This window comes from Muscardinus avellanarius (genome assembly GCF_963383645.1).
Source record: "Muscardinus avellanarius genome assembly, chromosome: 16".
In the NCBI taxonomy this organism is placed as follows: domain Eukaryota; kingdom Metazoa; phylum Chordata; class Mammalia; order Rodentia; family Gliridae; genus Muscardinus; species Muscardinus avellanarius.
This window is the reverse complement of record NC_137802.1, coordinates 54,620,870-54,640,896: the sequence shown is the minus strand read 5'-3', so window position 1 is coordinate 54,640,896 and position 20,027 is coordinate 54,620,870. Positions and strand designations below refer to the sequence as shown.

General features: G+C 55.2%; 3 protein-coding genes across 4 annotated transcripts; 1 reads left to right on the top strand and 2 right to left on the bottom strand.

The window, feature by feature from the left end:
- Positions 1-1,448: 1,448 nt before the first annotated feature.
- On the top strand, positions 1,449-10,635 carry GFAP (glial fibrillary acidic protein; the record flags this gene model as incomplete). 2 transcript variants are annotated; one of them, XM_080712233.1, is made up of 10 exons in its annotated part: positions 1,449-1,903; positions 3,343-3,403; positions 3,579-3,674; positions 4,768-4,929; positions 6,063-6,188; positions 6,411-6,631; positions 7,055-7,098; positions 7,411-7,530; positions 8,662-8,747; positions 10,594-10,635. In XM_080712233.1, the coding sequence occupies 10 exons, from the start codon at positions 1,449-1,451 to the stop codon at positions 10,633-10,635; spliced, it is 1,413 nt and encodes a 470-aa protein (XP_080568359.1). The 2 variants fall into 2 exon arrangements, with proteins under 2 accessions (XP_080568359.1, XP_080568360.1); XM_080712234.1 differs by lacking the exon at positions 7,411-7,530.
- Positions 10,636-13,352: 2,717 nt separating this feature from the next.
- Positions 13,353-14,597, bottom strand: FAM187A (family with sequence similarity 187 member A; the record flags this gene model as incomplete). The annotated part of the gene is made up of 1 exon (XM_080712160.1): positions 13,353-14,597. One exon carries the CDS (start codon positions 14,595-14,597, stop codon positions 13,353-13,355), a length of 1,245 nt encoding a protein of 414 aa, XP_080568286.1.
- A 1,009-nt stretch (positions 14,598-15,606) lies between these two features.
- On the bottom strand, positions 15,607-19,203 carry DNAAF19 (dynein axonemal assembly factor 19; the record flags this gene model as incomplete). The annotated part of the gene is made up of 3 exons (XM_080714250.1): positions 15,607-16,059; positions 18,383-18,515; positions 19,061-19,203. 3 exons carry the CDS (start codon positions 19,201-19,203, stop codon positions 15,607-15,609), a joined length of 729 nt encoding a protein of 242 aa, XP_080570376.1.
- Positions 19,204-20,027: the final 824 nt, after the last annotated feature.

Here is a 20,027-nt window from a genome sequence, read left to right as displayed (position 1 = left end):
GTGTACTGCCCTGACAGGCGCTACAGGGAGCTGGCTTGGGAGCTGGGGAGGGGCGGGCAGCCAGCCCTGTCTGCAAGCCAGAGACCCAGCAGAGCTGAGCTGGCCGCCCCTCAGGCCTCGTCCTGTGCCCGCTGAGTGACTCACCTTGGCACAGACACAATGGTCACGGTGGGCACACAGCCTGCTTCCCGCGGCACCCCAGCCCTCCTCGGCTCTTTCCGAGAAGCCCATTGAACAGGGGCTTGCACTGCGCCCCGGCCTGACATCCTGGAATCTGGGGATAAAAGTGGCACAGCCCCCTGGGGGCTGCCCTTGCTGTATGGCGCCTGCACTGGCGGTGGAGAACAAGGCTCTATTCAGCGAGCGCCTGGGAGCAGAGATCAGAAGTCCAAGCATGGGCAGGGGAGGTGGGAGGAGGGGTCAGGGCTGTCTGGGTGCAAGGCTGAGGCGCCTGGGTGGGACCAGACTGGAGGGAATGGGTGGACCTGAAGCCTCAAGGGGCAACGGGGCCCAGACCACTCTCCAAGATGAACCCAGCGGTTCAAGGGGTCCTCACCCCCCACCCCCAGCCCAGAGGCCCTTCCCATCCTCTCAGCCGGATGTGTGGGAACGCAGAGGAGATAAATCTCCAGGGGTGGCCAGGGAAACTGGGTGTTGCGGTAACAACGGCTTGAGTGGGCACAGCCAGCTCATTCGTAACTGCTTTGTGGTGCTGTCAGGGCTAGGGGAGCCTGGCAGGGGGGCACAGGGCTAAGAGCCCAGGTCCAGGGAGAAGGTCTGCTCTTCTTGGCCTATTGGGACCTCCACACACTCCTGCTCTCCCTCCAAAACTAGATACAGATGCCAGTTGATCCTCCAGACAAAGGTCCAATCCCAGGCCCCAGACCTGAACTCCAGGGAACCAGGGGAGGAAGCAGAACCTCCGGGTTCAGAGGGGAGGACCCCAGACATCTGTGGGAACGGGGCTCCGCAGGGAGCTGAACATGGGCTGTTCCTTGAAGGACGGCACAGGCTCCTTCTTTGCCAGATCCCCTGTATCAGCCAGGCACACCAGAGGAGTGTGGAGTGAGGGAGGGGAATGGAATGGACTTTAGCCAGTCAGAGCTCGCCTGCCCCCCCTTCTGGATCAGCCTTCCTAGAGAGAGGGTCTTCTTGCTCAGTGGTCAGGACTCTAGACCCAGCATTGGGCCCCAGGTACTATTGGCTGTGGTGGTGGTGGTATGCGTGTGGCCTCTCTCCTCTGTCTCTCTCTCCCTCTCTCTCTCTCAGGGAAGCCCTGCCTCTGGGCACAGTGACCTTGGTGGGGTGAAAGGCACTCTCTCATGGCTGGGCTGTAGGCCAGTCCCACCCCCTCAGGCAATGCCAGGGGGCGTCACCAGGGCAGTGCCCGTCCAGCCCACTCCTCCATAAAGCCGTCACATCCCTGGAGCCAGCAGGGCCGGCGCAGGATGGAGCGGAGACGCATTGCCTCTGCCCGCCGCTCTTACACCTCCTCCGAGATGGTGTATGGGGGTCTGGGGCCTGGCCGCCGCTTGGGGTCCATTCCCCGACTCTCCCTGGCTCGGATGCCCCCGCCACTCCCGGCCCGGGTGGACTTCACCCTGGCCGGGGCGCTCAATGCCGGCTTCAAGGAGACCCGGGCCAGTGAGCGGGCTGAGATGATGGAACTCAATGACCGCTTTGCCAGCTACATCGAGAAGGTCCGGTTCCTGGAACAGCAAAACAAGGCGCTGGCTGCTGAGCTGAACCAGCTCCGGGCCAAGGAGCCCACCAAGCTGGCCGACGTCTACCAGGCTGAGCTGCGGGAGCTGCGGCTGCGGCTCGATCAGCTCACTGCCAGCAGCGCCCGGCTCGAGGTCGAGAGGGACAATCTGGCACAGGACCTGGGCACCCTGAGGCAGAAGTGAGGAGCGGGGCAGGGAAGGGTGGCTCCCAAGGGAGAGTGCCCCGCAGGCTGCAGCCTGGGGTCTGGGCGTGGCCTCCCACGTGGGTTCCCCCACTTCTGGGGATGTGGGTGCTAGCCTTGCTCCCCAACATGATGAGAAGGACCAAGAAGTGCTCTGGGGCTTGATTCCCAAAGACCTTCTGCTTTGTAGCCACAATGCTCGGCCCTCCCCACGGGGGGAGGCTGGACCTGGCGGGCAAGGACCACAGTAGAGCAGGTGGTGGCGCGCCGATACTTGGTGATCCCGATACTTGGGATGGCAGCAAGAAGTGAGACTCTCGGCAACCTAGTGAGACCCTGTTTTAGAAGAAAAAATAAAAGGTTTGGGGTGTAGAATGCCCTTCCCTGAGTTCAACCCCTAGTACTGGAAAAAAAAAAAAAAAGTAAAAAAAGGACCACAGGGTCTTTGCCTTGTATTCACTGGGCATTGTGATTGGGATTGTGCTTGTGTGTCCATACAAAGGAGGAGTGGCACAAGAGAAGGTCAGGCTGGGTGCAGAAGCACGTGCACTAATCCCAGTACGTGGGAGGCTGAGACAGGAGGATCGAAGGTTCAAAGCCACCCTCAGAAATTTAGCGAGAACATGTTTCCAAATAAGAAATAAAAGCAGTTTGGAGGTACAGCTTGGTCCCCCGTGCCTCCCCCACAAAGAGAAGGTTGGTGGTCACAAGGAGGCTTGTGCTCCTGGGTGAAGGAGTGGAAGGAAGAGCGGGCAGGTGGGTACAGAATGTAGGTGACCGCCTGTCACCAGCCTCTGACTCCAGGCAAGCTTCTTTGATTCGCACAGCCGTGAAGCGAAGCTCGTAGTAAAACTCATCTCAAAAGGGAATTACCGCTGGGCGTGGTGGTGCACACCTGTAATCCCAGTACTTGGAGGCTGAGACAGGAAGATCTCAGGTTTGAGTATAGCCTTCGCAACTTAGTGAGATTCTCAGAAACTTTGCAAAACTCTGTTTCCAAAAAAAAAAAAAAAAAAAAAAAATTTAAATAGGGCTGGGAATGTAGCCCGGAGATAGAAGGCCCCTGGGTTCTACCCCAAGTACCACAAAAAAGGGCATTACCTGGGGTCCAGCAAAACCCCCGGGGCAAGGTGCTCTGCTGAGCCGGCGGGCGTGCAGACGTACCCTCAGTACAGGAGGACACACGCGCCTTCTGAGCGGACCCGCGGAGCAGGTGCACCGGCCCCGATAAGACACCTTAGTAATGAGCTAAGGCGAAAGCTCTTATCTCTTCACTCTCCCAGCCACAGCCTGTCAGGATCCCTCTACCCTTGTCTTCCTGCCACTCAACCAGGCCTGAAGGGGGGTCTCTGTAATGGCCACCTCAAGGGAGACTGAGACAGGGACCCAGGAGTCCTCAGAAGAGCCTGGCCCCAGGAATATTTTCCCCACCCCAGGCTCCAGGATGAAACCAACCAGAGGCTGGAGGCTGAGAACAACCTGGCTGCCTATAGACAGGTCAGAGAGGGCGGGGAGGGGGCAGGGTGGATGGCAGCCCACCCAAACACAGCCCCCAGGCCTAGCCCTCCAGGGCAAGGTGCTGCCTCCTGGGGGCCCAGCAGAAGGGCTGAGGCAAGGCTGGGATGGGAGGAGGCTGCGGTGGGAGAGGCCCAATGCCCCCTCCCCGCTCCAGGAGGCGGATGAAGCCACCCTGGCCCGTCTGGACCTGGAGAGGAAGATTGAGTCACTGGAGGAGGAGATCCGGTTTTTGAGGAAGATCCACGAGGAGGTAAGGACAGAGCAGGGGGGGACCCAAAACACAGATTGCAACCGAGGGGCGGCCACGGAGGGGGACAGAGGCAGAGATACCCCGAGGGAGAAGTAGAGGAAGGCTGGCAGACAGAAGACAAGCGAGAAGGCCGGCGTGGTGGCGCAGGCTGGTAATCCCAGCATTCAAGAGGTAGAGACAGGAGAGTCGTGGTTCGCAGACAGCCTCAGCTACTTAGCGAGGCCCTTCATAATTCAGTGAGACCATGTTGCAAAAATAAAAAGACTAGCTGGGCGTGGTGGCACAAGCTTGTAATCCCTGCGCTTGGGAGGCAGAGACAGGAGGATCGCTCAGGTTGGAAGTCAGCTGCGCTGGCTTAAGAGACCCTGTTTCTATATAAAAATATAAAATAGGTCTGGGAGTGTAGCCCGGAGGTAGAAGGGCTTCCAGGAATCCCAGTACCACAAAGATAAAAAATAAATAAATAAAAATAAAAAGACTAAAAAATATGGCTGGAGGTATAGCCCCAGTAACACACACACACACACACACACACACACACACACACACACAAAGACGAGAGAGGAAGAGAGAGAGAAGACAAGAGAACATTCCCAACCCCCAGCAAGAGGCATGGGTGCACACACGCACGCACGCACGCACGCACGCCTGTGTACTGAGAAGTGCAAAGCCGGAGCTGCCTCAGTGGAGCTGGGAGTCCTTCCAGCCAAAGGAGGGCGCTGAGGCCCAGGAGGCTAAAGAATGTCCTACGGTCACACAGTCTTTCTCACTCCACCCCCTACCCTGCCCTCTGTCTCCTCTAAAATGAGAGACTACCTTAAAAAAAGCCACTGGGCTCCGACCTCGGTCCTGGATCCACAGTCCACGCCCCCGTGGAGCCCGGGCCCACACATGCTGCCGCTGATCCAGCCCAGGAGGAGGATGCCCAAGCCAGTGGCCCTTCCCGCTGCTCCAGCCTGGGCCAGGACACTCCCTCCAGCAAGGGCTGTGTGGGCGCCCTGGTCAAGGCCCATGGCTGTGAGGCTGTGGGGAGGCCCAGCTGCATCTTGGGCCCTGATCCTCAGCCCAGCACCCCTTCTCCTGTCCCCGCCAGGAGGTGCACGAACTCCAGGAGCAGCTGGCCCGACAGCAGATCCACGTGGAGCTGGATGTGGCCAAGCCAGACCTCACTGCGGCCCTGAGAGAGATCCGCACGCAGTACGAGGCCGTGGCGTCCAGCAACATGCAGGAGACAGAGGAGTGGTACCGGTCCAAGGTAGCCCAGCCTGGAGGCCGCCCGGCCTCCTCCAGGCAGTCCTCCTTGCTTCAACAAGAGAATGGGAAGGAGGGCGGGAGAAGCTGGGGGAATGTCTTCTCTGTGTGACTGACTTTTACTTCCAAAAGCACTCATTATTGCTAACATCTCTAGCATTATTAGCAGTCAGTATTGTTGTGTGTCAGGCCCCGTGCTCTGAATGAATTATCTTATTGCAGCACACCAGTCTTTGATAGAGAACTGAAGCCCAGACAGGCAACAACTTGCCCCAAACAGCTCCCGCCTCCCTGGGGAGCCTGCATTCTTGATACCTCCTGCCAGCCGGGTTCTGAGTTATCGAGCCTCTTTGGTATCACAGCTACTTCCTGGGATACAGAGAAGTTTCTGACCAGGGAAATGTCACGTGGGCTCAGAGAGGGAGCCACAGAGGCCACCACAGAACACCTTTACTTTTATTATTATTTTTTATTTCATTTTACTTTTTCTGGTACTTGGGATGGAACCCAGGGGCATTTTCCCTCTGAGCTACACTCCCAGCCCAATTTTATTTTTTATTTTGAAACAAGGGCTCGCTAAGTTACTGAGGCTGGTCTCAAACCTGCACTCCTCCTGTCTCAGCCTCTCAAGTACTGGGATTCCAACCGTGCGCCACCACACCGGGCTCACAGGACACAGCATGGGAACCGGGGGATACTGAGCTGGGTAGATCAGGCGTGGACGGGGAGGAGGGAGGGGGCGCCGACTCCTGCAGGTCCCTGTGTAGACCTGGAGGCCAGAACAGCACTGGCCCAGGAGCCTCGAGAAGGGAGAGTGAGCGCCAGAAGCCTGATGGAGGGTGTGGGCCTTCCTGCAGCTGGGGGAGGGGCTTTAGAACCCAGGGCTCGGTTGGGCAGATCTGCTGTCTACAGTCCAGGGCTGGGGTTCATCCTGCAGATGGAGCGGCCTGCACAGAGGTTCTGGGTTCTACCTAGCCGTGACTACTGTACCTCCAGAGCACGGGGCACAGTCGCTGGGAGTAGTCCCAGCCAGGGCCGATGTCGGGGGTGACCTGGGCGGTGCCTAGCTCCCTGATTTCCCCGAGGTCGTGCCGGTCCACGGCTCACCCCTCAGCCCCAGGCCCTCTCCCAATGCAGTTTGCAGACCTCACGGACGCTGCCGCCCGCAACGCCGAGCTGCTCCGCCAGGCCAAGCACGAGGCTAATGACTACCGGCGCCAGCTGCAGTCCCTGACTTGCGACCTGGAGTCCTTGCGTGGCACAGTGAGCGCGGGAGGGCTGGACGCTGCCGGCGCGGGACGGAGGCTGGAAGGGCGCAGGGGACCCGCCACCTCCGGAGATGCTGGGAGGGACCGGGCTGAGGGCGGGCGTGCAAAGTTGCCCCGGGCTGGAGGCGGGGCCTCGAGGCCTCTCCGAGTCCCGTGCAGGTCTGGGCGCCCCTCCTCGTGGCGGGCCCCCGAGGAACAGGCCGGCTCCGTCCCACAGAACGAGTCCCTGGAGAGGCAGATGCGCGAGCAGGAGGAGCGCCACGCGCGGGAGGCGGCGAGTTACCAGGAGGCGCTGGCCCGGCTGCAGGAAGAGGGACAGAGCCTCAAGGACGAGATGGCCCGCCACCTGCAGGAGTACCAGGACCTGCTCAACGTCAAGCTGGCCCTGGACATCGAGATCGCCACCTACAGGAAGCTGCTGGAGGGCGAGGAGAACCGGTGAGCTCCCGCCAGAGCCCTGGGGAAGTGTCTCTGTGGATCCAGCCTTGCTAGCTCCGGGGCCTGAGTGCGCTCAGCCGTGGGCTAGTCCCTCCCACCCCAGGGCTCAGCACCCTGCCTGCCTCCCGTACAGTAAGTATTCAATAGATGTCTGCTGGATGGGTGAGTGGACCCAACCAATGTTGATTAGGTCCCAGGATGGCGGACCTGGGTCACCCTTCAAACTAAAGGGCTCACTCCCCAGTCTCCCAACTAAGACTGGGCTTCTCTTCACCTGACTGATCTCTTCTGCTGGAAAGCCCAGGGATGGAGTCAGCCTCTCCTGGCATGGCAAAGTGCCAGGAGCTGTCATGCCCACCCTGGACCAGGGCCTGGCCTGGCATGGCCTAGGGCAGCCAGGTCACCCCATCTTCTGTCTTTCAGCATCACCATTCCTGTGCAGACCTTCTCCAACCTGCAGATCCGAGGTCAGTAGAGAGGGCCTTGTGGGAAGGGTGTTTGATCCCCACCTCCTCCCCCAGGCCTGTGGGCTGCTCTGGCCTGGGACTGGGGACCCTCTCCTTGGGGGCCCTCACGATCCATTACAGCACTGCGTCCCAGCGCATTCACAGGTGGGACTTGCAGCTGCTCCTGTCCGCTCTGCCCTGGGCCCCTCCCTTCTCCCTCCCTGCACCCCATTCCACTGCAGAACTGGGTGAGGTCCCTGCAGGCCCAGGGCAAGCTCTGCCCTTTTGAATGTTTTATGCTTTTGTTTTTCTTCTAACTGCTTGTCACTACAGGGGGCAAAAGCACCAAAGAAGGGGAAAGTCACAAGGTCACAAGACATCTCAAAAGGCTCACAATACAAGTTATACCAATACAGGCTCGGCAGATTATAAATGGAGCCCCACCGGCTCTCGGTTAGCTGCCCGCCTCTCAGACAAGCGCTTTTCCCAGCGTGGCAGGGAGTGAGCCTGGCGAAGCCCATTTCCCTGGTGCCCTTGGGGCTCCCTCCTCTCAGGCTTCCCCTAAAGGATCAGGCCTGTCATTTTCCCAGGAACCTCAGCGCGCAGCCTAGGCCCTGGCACAGGATGCCTGTAGGTTAAAATAGCAGAGCTGGCTGGTGCTGAAGGTGGCATGTCTCATGTCTCTGGGCTCCGACGAGATGCTCTGGGGCCTCTGCCTTGCCTCTTCTCTGTCGCCGGGAGGCCCCCTTGGGTCGTGCTGAGCCTGGTGATGAGGCGCTCTGCTTGGTCCCTCTGTCCCCAGGGCTCTGTTGCTCGGCTCAGTGAGATTCAGCGCAGAGCACAATTTCCCTCAGGACTACTGCTCTTATAGTGAATAAAGCCTTATATTCCCTGCTCTTAGTTTTAAATATTAGCGAGTGTGACATGTTATATTTTTATCTCTAAAGTAGAACTAAATCACTTTTTACTGGTTCATGGCCCTCAAATGATTCTCAGATAAAGAAAAAGAAGTCCTTTTCTGTGCTAGACTATTTAGGAACAGTAGATATGCATGTCCCAGGACATAATTCTGTCTCAGAAAGCTAACCTCGTTGAGCAGGTAGAGGAAATACTGCCGAGCACTAGACAGGCCAACGTCACGAGGGTCCAAATGAGTGACAGGAAAGGGAAGAGGGACAGGAAAGGGGCCACACTGAGTACTGAGCACTGAGCACTAATAAGTGCCAGTGTTCCCGTGCGTTTGGGGCTCATCGCCTCCTCACTCCCATCTAGAGAAGCAGGAAAGTAAGGCTGAGCGAGGTCCATCGCTTTGCCATGGTCCTGTGGCTGGTTAGTGGCTGAGCCGGGACTCGAGCTCTGGTCCAACACGTTTCAAAGGCCCACGTGCCTCTTACCTGAAGTAGCACTGGGTTGTCAGAAAGCCAGGTGCCAGGCCGGGAGGCAGCACAGGCCGGCACTGGACGGCAGCGGGGCGTGCCCAACCCCGCGGGGACCTGGGGGCTCTGGTCCCTGACCCAGGGTGTTGTGGGGAGGCTGGGCCCAAGAGAGGATGTCTAGCTGTGCCTCCTCTCCTTGTACCTGCAGAAACCAGCCTGGACACCAAGTCCGTGTCAGAAGGCCACCTCAAGAGGAACATCGTGGTGAAGACCGTGGAGATGCGGGATGGAGAGGTGAGGAGGGACTCGGGCTGTGTCAGGAATACTGGAGGCCAGGCTGGGGAAGAATCCTGGGTAGCCCCTGGAGCACCCGGGGCGTTCCCGGACGAAGGGCTGGAGCCTGGATGGAACGCCCCTCTCCCAGCCTCCACCTGGCGGGTTCCCAACACAGGCTCTCGCCCTTCCTCACTCTCAAACTCAGGTCTGAGTCCCAGGCCTGAGCGAGAGGAAGAGAACTGAAGTTAGTAGTAGCGCTTACTCCCAACTCTGGCAGGGGAAGGAGAGGCCTGTCCAATTTTACTCCAAGGAACCTGGTTGAGGAACAGAAGGGGATCTAGCACGCCCTCCGCACTCCCTGTGGAGATGGAGAGAGAGTAATAGCCACTCTTCTTATGCTGTCAGCTGACTGTGTGCCAGGCACGGTGCTAGACTCTCAGCAAGAGCCATTTCACTACCAGCTCGGACAACTGCATAATGTCACTGTAGTTACTATCAAGACAAGAAAAGCGAGCCGGGCATGGTGACGCATGCTTGTAATCTCAGCGCTTGGGAGGCTGAGACATGGGGATCGCACAGGTTCAAAGCCAGCCTCAGCTACTTAGTGAGGCTCTCAGCAACCTAGTGTGGAGGAGGAGCTGAGACAATAGGATCACAGGTTCAAGGACAGTCTCAGCAATGTAGCTGAGACTCTCAGCGATGTAGCAAGACCTTGTTTTTTTTTTTTTTAATTAATTTGTTTTTGCAGTACTGGGGATGGAACCCAGGGGCATTCTACCTTCAAGCTATACCCCCAGCCCTAGTTTTTATTCTTTATTTTGAAACAAGGTCTCACTAAGTTGCAAAGGGCTTCACTAAGTATCTGAGGCTGTCCCCTAATTGCAATCGTCCTGTTTCAGCCTCTCAAATGTTGGAATCACAAGCATGCACCACCACGCCTGGCTTAAGATCCTGTGTTAAAACAAAATAAAATAAAAAAGGGCTGGAGTAATCAGGCATGGTGGCACACGCTTGTAATACCACTACTTGGGAGGCTGAGACAGGAGGATCACAGGTTCAAAGCCAGCCTTGGCAACTTTACAAGGTGCTCAGAAACCTAGTGAGACCATATTTCCAGATAAATTAAAAAATCAGGCTGGGGGTATAGCTTGGAGGTAGAAAGCCTCTGAGTTTAATCCCCAGTATCCAAACAAACAAATAAAATGGTTGGGGTATAGCTTGGAAATAGAATGCTACTGGGTTTGATCCTGTATCCCACAAAAAAAGGGGTGTTGTTCAGTGGTAGAGCAATGGCACTTGCCTAGCACATGTGAGTCTCTGAGTTTGAGTTTGATCACCAACACTGCAAAAAAAAAAAAAAAAAAAAAAAAAAAAAGAAAGTCTACTTTCTTTAAGCTGGATGCCTGTAATCCCAGTACTTGAAAGGCAGAGATAGAAGAATCACAAGTTCCAGGCTAGCCTTAGCAGCTTAGTGAGGCCCTCAGCAATTTAACAAGAATCTATTTCAAAATTTTAAAAGATGAGGCAGGAGGATCATAGGTTTGAAGCCTCAACAGCTTACTGAGGCTTTCAGCAACTTAGTGAGACCCTGTTTTCAAATAAATATAAAATAGGTCTGGGGGTGTAGCCCAGAGGTAGAAGACCCCTGGGTTCCATCCCCAGTACCATACATAGACCCTCCCCCCAAAATTAAAAATTAGCTGGGGGTATAGCTCAGAGATAGCAGCCCCTTGGAGTCAGTTCCCAGTAACCCCCGACACACATACACACAGAGAAGAAAGGCGCGCCTCAAGTTACATAGCATGGTGGGCCTGGGGTCTGTGGCTCCTAACAGCTGTACTGTGCACCTCGCTGTCCCCTGCAGGTCATTAAGGAATCCAAGCAGGAACACAAGGAGGTGATGTGAGGAGGGCCCTCCTGGGGGCCCCACAGCCCGAGGGGCCTGGAGTGGGAGCGGGAGAGTCACCCTCCTTGGATAGCTGCCCTCCCAGCCGCTGCCCTCCCTCCGGCATCTCTGCGCCTGCTTGCTCTCCTAGGATCCGTCGCCATTAGGCCTCCCAGATGGCATCCACTCAGCAACTCCCACTAACAGGGCACTCACCCCTTGGGGGCAGTGTGGAGGGGTGGCCAGAAGCTTGGGATAGAATTGGGAGGGAAGAGAGAAGTTGGGCAGGGCAGGGGGGCTTAACAAATCACATCTTCCATCCCTGTTGTTATGGCAACTGTTGTCAGAGCTGGAGGTCTCTGGGAGTACCTGGGAACAAGGCATCGAGTTCCCTCAGGCTGCAGGAAGGAAGGGGGTCCCCACAGGCAAGGCAGCCCTGGCCAGAGGCATGTTCTTTTAGAAGATCCTGACTAGCCGGAAGTGGGTGGGGAAGTCCTGCTTCCTGGAATGGTCACTAGACAGAAAGGTGCCAGAGGGGCCTCCAGAGGGAAGATTCAAGCGGCTTAGCCCCAGCGGGCTGCCCCCCAGGGAACCAGTGTGTGGCGCGTGGGAGCTGGCTTCTCAGCACTTAGAGAATCTACAGTTAAGTGGCGAGGGAAGGGGTACTGGGAGGGAGAAGGGGGGCTGCCTGGCCCCTAGGTGTAGGGAAAGAGAGGTCAAGCCTCGGAGGACCCCCCCACCCGGCGGAGGGGCTGCTGGAGGTGGAGGCGGCAGCGGTAGTGATGCCCGCATCAGAGTGGGCGTGTGGGTGGCCGGTCACACTTGGCCTGTGGGTCGCGGGAATCGAGAATGTGACTCGTCCTCTTGAAGATGTTGAAAACGGAGTGGGGCGCTGCTGTCCATGGGGGAGGGCACAACAGTGTCCTGGTTTTGAAGACTTCTTTCCTGCTGTATAATTCCTGCCCATCTGGGCCTCTGAGCTCCGACCGCTGCCTCCTGCCCCCTGTGAAGCCTCCACCGTCCATCTGACCCCTACCCTGTAATGACCAGCTGCTTTCCCTAAGCCACGGGCTCCTGCGTCCCTCTCACTCACAGTATAAAATGCACCCCACCTGTATTTTAGGCAGCACCCTATGTTACAGTTTGGGAAACTGAGGCATGACTAGAGTAAAGACGCTGGCCACCGCATGGCCCTCCCCTCTGACCTAGGCTTGGGCCCCTCCCCTGCACCTTGCCACCTGCTGCTGCTAACCTCCAGGGCAGTGCTGCCACCAGCTCACTAAGGAGCAATAAAGACTCCGGCCACACACCTCTCCAGAGTGGACTCCATCTCTTCATGGTGGGAGGACAGGAAGGCTGGGGCCAAGATGTAGTCCTGGACAAGACCCTATCTGCTCTGCATCACCCACCATCTTGGGAGCCCAAGCACCCATGGCAGCAGTGGCAGGCCAGACCCCACCTCTGACCCACCCTGCCGCAGCAGCCCTGCCAGGCAGCCTGAGCACAGCGCTCAGGAAGCCCTGACCTCGAACTTTACCATCCCCATCCCAATTTCTATCTTCATTCCTACACCTGCCGCTCCCAGAACCTTGCTGAGGAGGAAGCCCAGGGGGACACAGGTTAGCTTTCTTCTCTTTTCTTCTCCCCCCACTCCCTACCCCAGTTCAACCAGTGCCCAGCCAGCAGCCCTCAGAGGGGAGAGAAACGGTAGAGCATCTCAAATGCTACCCAATGCTTACGGGCCACTGGCTGTGGTGGGCATGCCTGTAATCCTAGCATTTAGGAGACAGACAAGAGGGTTGCAGGTTTGAGGCCAGTGTCAGCTACTTAGTGAGGCCCTCTACAACTTAGTGAGACCTTGTTTCAAAATAAAGGATAAAAAATAGGGCTGGGAGTATAGCTCAGAGGTAAAATGCCCCTGGGTTCCATCCCCAGAACCACAAATAAATAGAAATTAAAAATAGTCAGGCATGATGGTGCACACTTGTAATCTCAGTGCTTGGGAGGCTGAGACAGGAAGATTAAATGAATGCCTCATCAACATAGTGAGACCCTGTTTCAAAATAAAAATAAAAAATAGGGCTGGGGGTGGAGCTTTGAGGTAGAATGCCCCTGGGTTCAATCCCTAGTACCACAAAAAATAAATAAAAATAGGGATGGGGGTTTAGCTTAGAAGCAGAATGCCCCTGATTCAATCCCCAGTACTGAGCCAGGTATGGTGGTTCATGCTTGTAATCCCAGTACCTGGGAGGCTGAGACAGGAGGATCACAGGTTCCAGGACAGCCTCAGTAAATAGTGAGACTCTTATCAACCCAGACAGACTCTGTTTCAAAGTAAAAATAAAATAGGGCTGGGGGTGTAGTTCAGAGGTAAAATCCTCCTGGGGTCAATTCCCAGTAACACACACACACACACACACACACACACACACGCCCCATTGGGTGAATGTCTGTTCATTTCTTCCTTCTTCGTCCTGAGTGTGAAAGTCAGAAGACATATGTCCTTGGCTTCTTCCAACCTCTCTGTGTCCCCAAGTTCCCACCTGCCTCGGGTTTCCCCACTCACCAGATCGAGCCCTAGACCCGCCCACAAAACTGGGGAGCAGGTTATAACAGATAGATTTGTCCGCATCTCCTTGCCACATGTCCCAGCCCAAGGTGCGCACCTAGAGGCAGCCGGTACCATTTTACAAGCACAGCAGAGCACATCTGGTCTTCAGAGCTGGGGAAGAGAGCGCCTAGGGGGAAAAGTTGGGGCAACAGCGAAATAAGTAACAGCAGCAGCGACCAAGGTGAATGGTGATGAAGACGGCCGTGATGAGCAGGTAGCTTATCAGGGTGAGCTCCACGGCAGAGCGAGTCTCGGGGTCTGAGAGTGAGGCCGGGTGGTGCCCTCGAGAAGTCACGCTGAGCCGGAAGCCAGCGATGCGCTCCCCCTGCCGCCAGCAGTAGTAGATGCCGCGGTCACTCAGCTGGGTGAAGCGGATGTGGAGCTGGTTGCCGTGGTCGATGAACACCCTCATGGATCTGTTGACGCCTTTTAGGTACTGTGTGCGGTAGAGGTGCTGATGGTCCTTGTCCCAGGCCACAGCATGCTCTGGCCGGGCCCCGGGACAGGAGATGATGAGTCCGTGGCCCAGTCTCTGCTGATGGAACTGAATGGGCACCTGAGGCACCCAGGGCCTGCTGCCCGCTTTGGCCACGTAGCTGTAGATGGCCAGCACACCCTCCCGGATCAGGTTCCTCTTCTCACAGGGCACCAGGCAGCTCCGAACCAGCAACTCAGGGGTGTGGTCCCTGGCCATGGAGCGCAGCTTCCTCGGCACGGCCTGGGAGCCACAGGATACCACGTCGGGCAGTGTCTTCTGGTATCGCGGGGAGAGGTCAGGGCTCTGCAGGTAGCAGAGGCCGATGCGCCACTGCTCCCCACGTACCCCGCAGCGGTCACAGGGTGTCCACTCCCAGAAGGTGGTGAAGACGTGGAGGTTCCCATAGTACTCATCTGCAAAGGGCTCCTGGCCCTTGTCCTGGAAGGTGGCCACCATTCTCTCGCTGCTCTGGATGTCCACATCGTAGGCGTAAAAGTAGTCCCCCTTGCGGGTGCCGCAGAAGTACAGGCCTGAGTCCTCCGGCTGGGCCCGGAAAACCAACAGGCTGAACATGCGGATGCTGAAGCGGGCCAGCATGTCGCTGCCCACGCGCACCTGGGCCGCTTCCGTCAGCACGCGCCCATCGAAGTCCGACAGCACTTTGGTGTGGCTGCTACCCAAGTGCTTTTGGTAGTACCAGACGACGGCCAGCACCTCCTCGGGCTTGCAGTGGCAGGGAAGCTCAAAGCTCATGTCGGCCAGGAAAGCTGCATTGTCAAACATCAGGAAAGAGGGGCAGGGGGTCTTCTGAAAAATGTTCTCCTTTTCCACGATTTCAAAGGCCTGGAGACTGCCCCAGGCCCAGAGGAACAAGGTGGTGTGGGCCAGGACCATGCCGTCGGGAGGGAGGAACAAGAGGGACAGGGCAAGCCAAGGAGTTATGGGGCTTCTGGCTAAGGGGTTATGGGGCTTCTGAAGACTTACGGGGTTCTAGGAATCAGTGTCCAGAGGAGGCCTCTACATGAGGAAAGGACTAAGCGCCAGGAAGGAAGCCACACTCTTCAGAGGAAGGAGCCAAAAGCAAGGCAATTTATTCCTCCCTGATGTACAAGATGCTTTGTAACATTCCAGGCCTGATCTCAAGGGAAAGTCATTCTAGAACTTGGCCTTCATTCAGCTTTCTAGAACACTGGCATCCCTCCCCAACCCCCACCCCGGCCAAGAATAGGTCAAGGGAGACCGGAATGAGCTGGGAGGCGGTCTGCCTCACCGCGCCAGGCCCTGCCCTGCCTACCCAGTGTAAAATTCTTCCCTCCATCGTCTGGAAGATGAAGGAAACCCTCCCTCCTGTACACCTGCCCATCTGGGATGCTGGCCAGATCTAAGCCGATGCCTCAGGCTTTCCAAGGCCCAACCGGTACAAGAACTCAGTCCCCAGGGGAAAACTCCACACCTTAAGTGAAGTCGCATTTGATCGTTGTTGATTAAATGTCCATTCACTGGCTTTAGGTTATCAATATTCTGGCTAAGAGCTATGGAGAGCCATGTTTACTTGCCGTGGAAGATGAACGAGTTTGCTTTTTTCTTTATCTGAGCAGAGGCTGTCTCACCGGCATGTGGTTGGTAACACAGCCATCTCTCAGGGCCAGTGGGCTAGCTGCTTGGCAGACTCTGTGGGTGGGGGGAAAAACCCTGCTTTCAACCCCGAGGCCCCCTGGCTGTCCTGTGAATCCACATAGTTCAAAAGGGCCTGAGAAGTAGGAGGCTCGAGTTCAGCTTTTGATCTGAAAATTCCAAGTTGAGAAGAGAAGTAGGTTTCTCATTACAGACCCGCAGAAACCCCACGACAACCACCAACGAATGTTCCATTGACCACTGGGGCCTTTGAGAGCAACTGGTCCTATCAGTGGACCTGGTACAGCCCTAGCAGCTCCTGCAGGAGCCCCTCCTCCTCCCAGGGCAACCCATAGTGCTCCCCCACAGCCTGATCTTCTGCATTGAGCCCCTCCTGAGGGGGTCTGGAGGCGGCCATGGACTGCAGCTTCTGAAACAAGCCTCGGCAGCTCTCTCGCTCCACGTGGCTCAGCAGGCTCAGGTTCAGGGTGAAGCGCCCAGTGCCGGCCAGGCTGCGCAGGACCCCCAGCACCGTCGCCCGGTCAGCTGGCTTCACGTGATCAGCCAGTGTCACCAGCAGCTCCCCTAGAAGTCCGAACCCCACGTCTGACTTGAAGAGGTGGCCCAGTTTGGGCCCCCCAAGCTGCAGGAGGGCCTGGTAGCGCTCCGGCCCGCTCCGCAAGTGTCGCCGCCAGTCACGGTAGAACTCTGCTGAGGTCTCAGGCTGGAAGGGTGGTTTCTCCTGGATCACAAAGGAAGGAAAGCCTGCGGGTTTCCTCCTAACTCTAGGACAGCTCTTGCAGCACCGGGGAGGCTGCGGTCCCTGTGGGCCTCGTTTTGAGATGAGGGAAGTGGGCACGGGACAGGGAGAGAGGGCCCACGGAATCCAGGCCACGATGTGAGACTCTTGCTTGTACTAGGTTTTTCCTACCAATGAATGGGAACTGGCTCTTGCTCTCAGGAATAAGTCAGGGTTTTCTCTGAGAAGGGTGGAGGAGTTGACTAGAAATCTCAGGGAGAGAGACAAGAACTCAAAGTTACTGTTCAGGATCTGACAGGCTGCGTCTCTCTCCTAACACTGCCACAAGATCATTACACTATCTACCATCTAACCCAGTGGCAAAGCAGACCAAATCTAATCTGAGAATGAAAATCAAAAGAGTGATGGAAAGGGGCCTGCCTAGCCCTGCTATATTTATTTATTTTTCGTACTGGGAATTAAACCTATCTCTGAGTTATACCCTCAGCCCATTGATTGATTTATTATGGTGCTGGGGATTAAACTGAGGGGCATTCTGCCTCTGGGCTACACCCTCAGCTCTACTATGTGTGCGCGTGTGCGTGTGTGTGCGCGTGCGTGTGTGTGTGTGGTATTTGGGATGAAACCCATTGGCATTCTACCTCTGATCTATATCCCCAGCCATATATTTTATTCTTTATTTTGAAACAGGGTTTCACTAAGTTCTGCAAACCATGATCCTCCCGTCTCAGCCTCCCAAATGTTGGGATTACAAGTGTGCACCACCATGCCCAACTCCCTCAGCCCTATTTTATTTTTTTTATTTGGAAACAGGGTCTGAGTTGCTGAGGCTGTCCTCAAACCTGTGATCCTCCTGTCTCAGCCTCCCTAATACTGGGACTACAGGTGTGCATCACCATGCCAGGCAAGCCTTGCTTTTTTATTCATTCTATGCTGTTCAACTCAGCCCCCCATCTTCTGGCAGCTTTTCTTTCTGGGAATTGGAGACAAAATACTTTCTGGGAATTAGAGACAAAATACCATCTCTGTTGCCTTCCCATTAAAAATAAGGAAGAAATTTGTGTTGTAAGAAGACAGGGTTGGCCGGGCATGGTGGCGCACGCTTGTAATCCCCGCGCTTGGGAGGCAGAGACAGGAGGATCACGCAGGTTCGAAGCCAGCCACGCGCACTGGCTTAGGAGACCCTGTTTCCAAAAAAAAAAAAAAAAAAAAGTATAAAAATAGGTCTGGGAGTGTAGCCTGGAGGTAGAAGGGCTTCCAGAAACCCCAGTACCACAAAAAAAAAAAAAAAAAAAAGAAGAAGAAGAAGAAGACAGGGTTGGCTGGGCATGGTGATGTATGCTTGTTTCCAACAACTTGGGAGGCTGAGGTGGAGGATCACAAGTTCCAGACCAGTCTCAGAAACTTAGCAAGACCTTGGGCAATTCAGCAACACCCTGTTTCAAAATAAAAATTAAATGCTGAGCATGGTGGTGCACACTTGTAATCCCAGCACTTGGGAGGCTGAGAAAGGAGGATCGCACAGGTTCAAAGCCAGCCTCAACTACTTAGCGAGGCTCTCAGCAACTTAGTGAGACCCTGTTCCCAAATAAAATAGAAAATAGGTCTGAGAGTATAGCCTGGAGGTAGAAAAGCCCCTGGGTTCCACCCCCAGTACCACACACACACACACACACATAAAAATAGGACTTGGAGTATAGGTAGGAGGTAAAACACCTCTATGTTTAATTCCTAGAACTAGAAAACAAACAGAAAGAAAACCCAGACAGGATTGGAGTTTTAGGAAAGAGAATCCTACTGGGATAAAGAGGCTGGGTCTTAGCTGGGCATGGTGACACACAACTGTAATCCCAGCACTAAAAAGACTGAGACAGGTAGGGCGCGATGGCGCACGCTTGTAATCCCAGCATTCAAGAGGCTGAAACAGGAGGATTGTAGTTCGCAGCCAGCCTCAGCTACTTAGTGAGGCCTTTTGCAACTCAGTGAGATCCTGTTTCAAAATAAAGAATAAAAACTAGGGCTGGGGGTGTAGGTCTGAGGTACCACACACACACACACACACACACACACACACACACACACACACACAAAAGCTGAGACAGGATCACAGGTTCAAGGCCAGTCTTAGCAACTCAGTGAGGCTCCCAGCAACTTAGTGAGACCTGTTTCAAAATAGAAAATAAAATAGGACTGGGGATGTAGCTCAGAGGTAGAATGCCCCTGGAGTTCAATTCCCAGTAACACACACACACACACACACACACACACACACACACACACACACACGAGGCTGGGCCTTACCTACCTGGGAGATTTCAGTGGCCACATCCTGGGTAGTCCTTCCCTGAGTAGCATGACAGTTCCAGGGCACAGTTCTCTTTCCTCCCATCTTGTCTTTCCGCTCCAGTGGCTTCAGATGCGATGCAAGGACGATACCCCTGTGAGCCACGAACACAAATTGGAGGATGGACTTAATGTGTGTCTGTGGCTGTGAGGCAGCTAGACGTTGCCTGATGTAGGCTGAACCTGTTGTCAGACTGACCGATACAACAACGGCGATGCTAACCAAAAGCATTCAAGCACGTCCCACGTGTCAGATGCTATGCTCAGAGGCTCAGAGTCTTACATGCAACGGCCCTTTTTTGGGGGGAGGGTCTGGTGGTGGAACCCAGGGGCATTCGACCTCCGAGCTACACCCCCTGCCCTTTTTTTATTTTTTATTTTGAAACCACGTCTCACTGAGTTGCAGAGGCCTCACTAAGTAGCTGAGGCCGTCCGCAAACCGCGATCCTCCGGTCTCAGCCTCCGGAATGCTGGATTACAAAGCGTGTGCCACCACGCCCCGGCTGCAATGTCACTTAATTAACACAACAGTGACTCTCTTATACAGATGAAGAACTGATGAACAGAAAGATTAAGGAACTTTTAGATCACACAAATAGTAGAAAGTGGGGCCAAGACAGAAAAATGGCAGTGAGCTGACCGGAACTCCTCATAGGAAGGCACCCTCTGCTGCACTGCCCGTAACTTGGCAGCGTTCTCTCGTTTGTACTTCTCATCAGCGCTGAGTGCATCCTGCAGCTCTCTCTCCAAAGCCTTGAAGTTGATGATGTCACTTCTTTCCATGGCCCGTGCCTGGCAAGGCAAAGGGAATAAACATCAGTGCTGGGTCAATATCAGGGAAAACAAGAATCCTCTGTATTCTTTGCCAGAACCCCAAATATTGTTATAAAAACCTAGTTTTCTACCTTACAGATACAAACCGACTTGCACCGTGAGGGCTTACACCAAATTGGTCACTGAAAACCGAGTCCCGACTTTCAACTTGGAGCCCTTCCTTAATTTTCTTCTCAGCTTCTCAAAACATTTTAGGAAGTGGAGCATCTGCCTAGACTGTACAGGCCCTGGGTTGGATCCCCAGGACAAAATAAATGTTAATTTTGTTCCTTCATTTGAGGAGGTACTTGGGTCTCAGAATTCAGGCTTTTCCGTTTTCTACACAGGATTGCTCTACAGCACAATGTCGCCACAGAGGACCTTACACAAAAGCAGGACTCGTGTTAGCTTGAACCCAGGCACAACATTTCACTCTTCTTTAGATGGCTTTAATGGGAAAGAAAACTTTTCACTCAAGCCACAGGCAATGATGGAGCAGGAAATTAACAAATGGCAGAGGAAGGAGCTCAATGATGCCCATCCCCAAAGCGCCCTGTCTAGCCTAGTGCTGGGCATCGGTCTGTAGGTGTGTGGGCAGTCCTAGTGTGGGCTCTGGCATTTACTATGTGTGTGTGTGTGTGTGTGTGTGTGTGTGTGTGTGTGTGTGTGTGAGAGAGAGAGAGAGAGAGAGAGAGAGACAGAGAGACAGAGAGACAGAGAGACAAACAGACAGACAGACAGACAGACAAACTGGCAGACTAAGGATTGGACCTAAGGGTATTTTACTTCTGAAC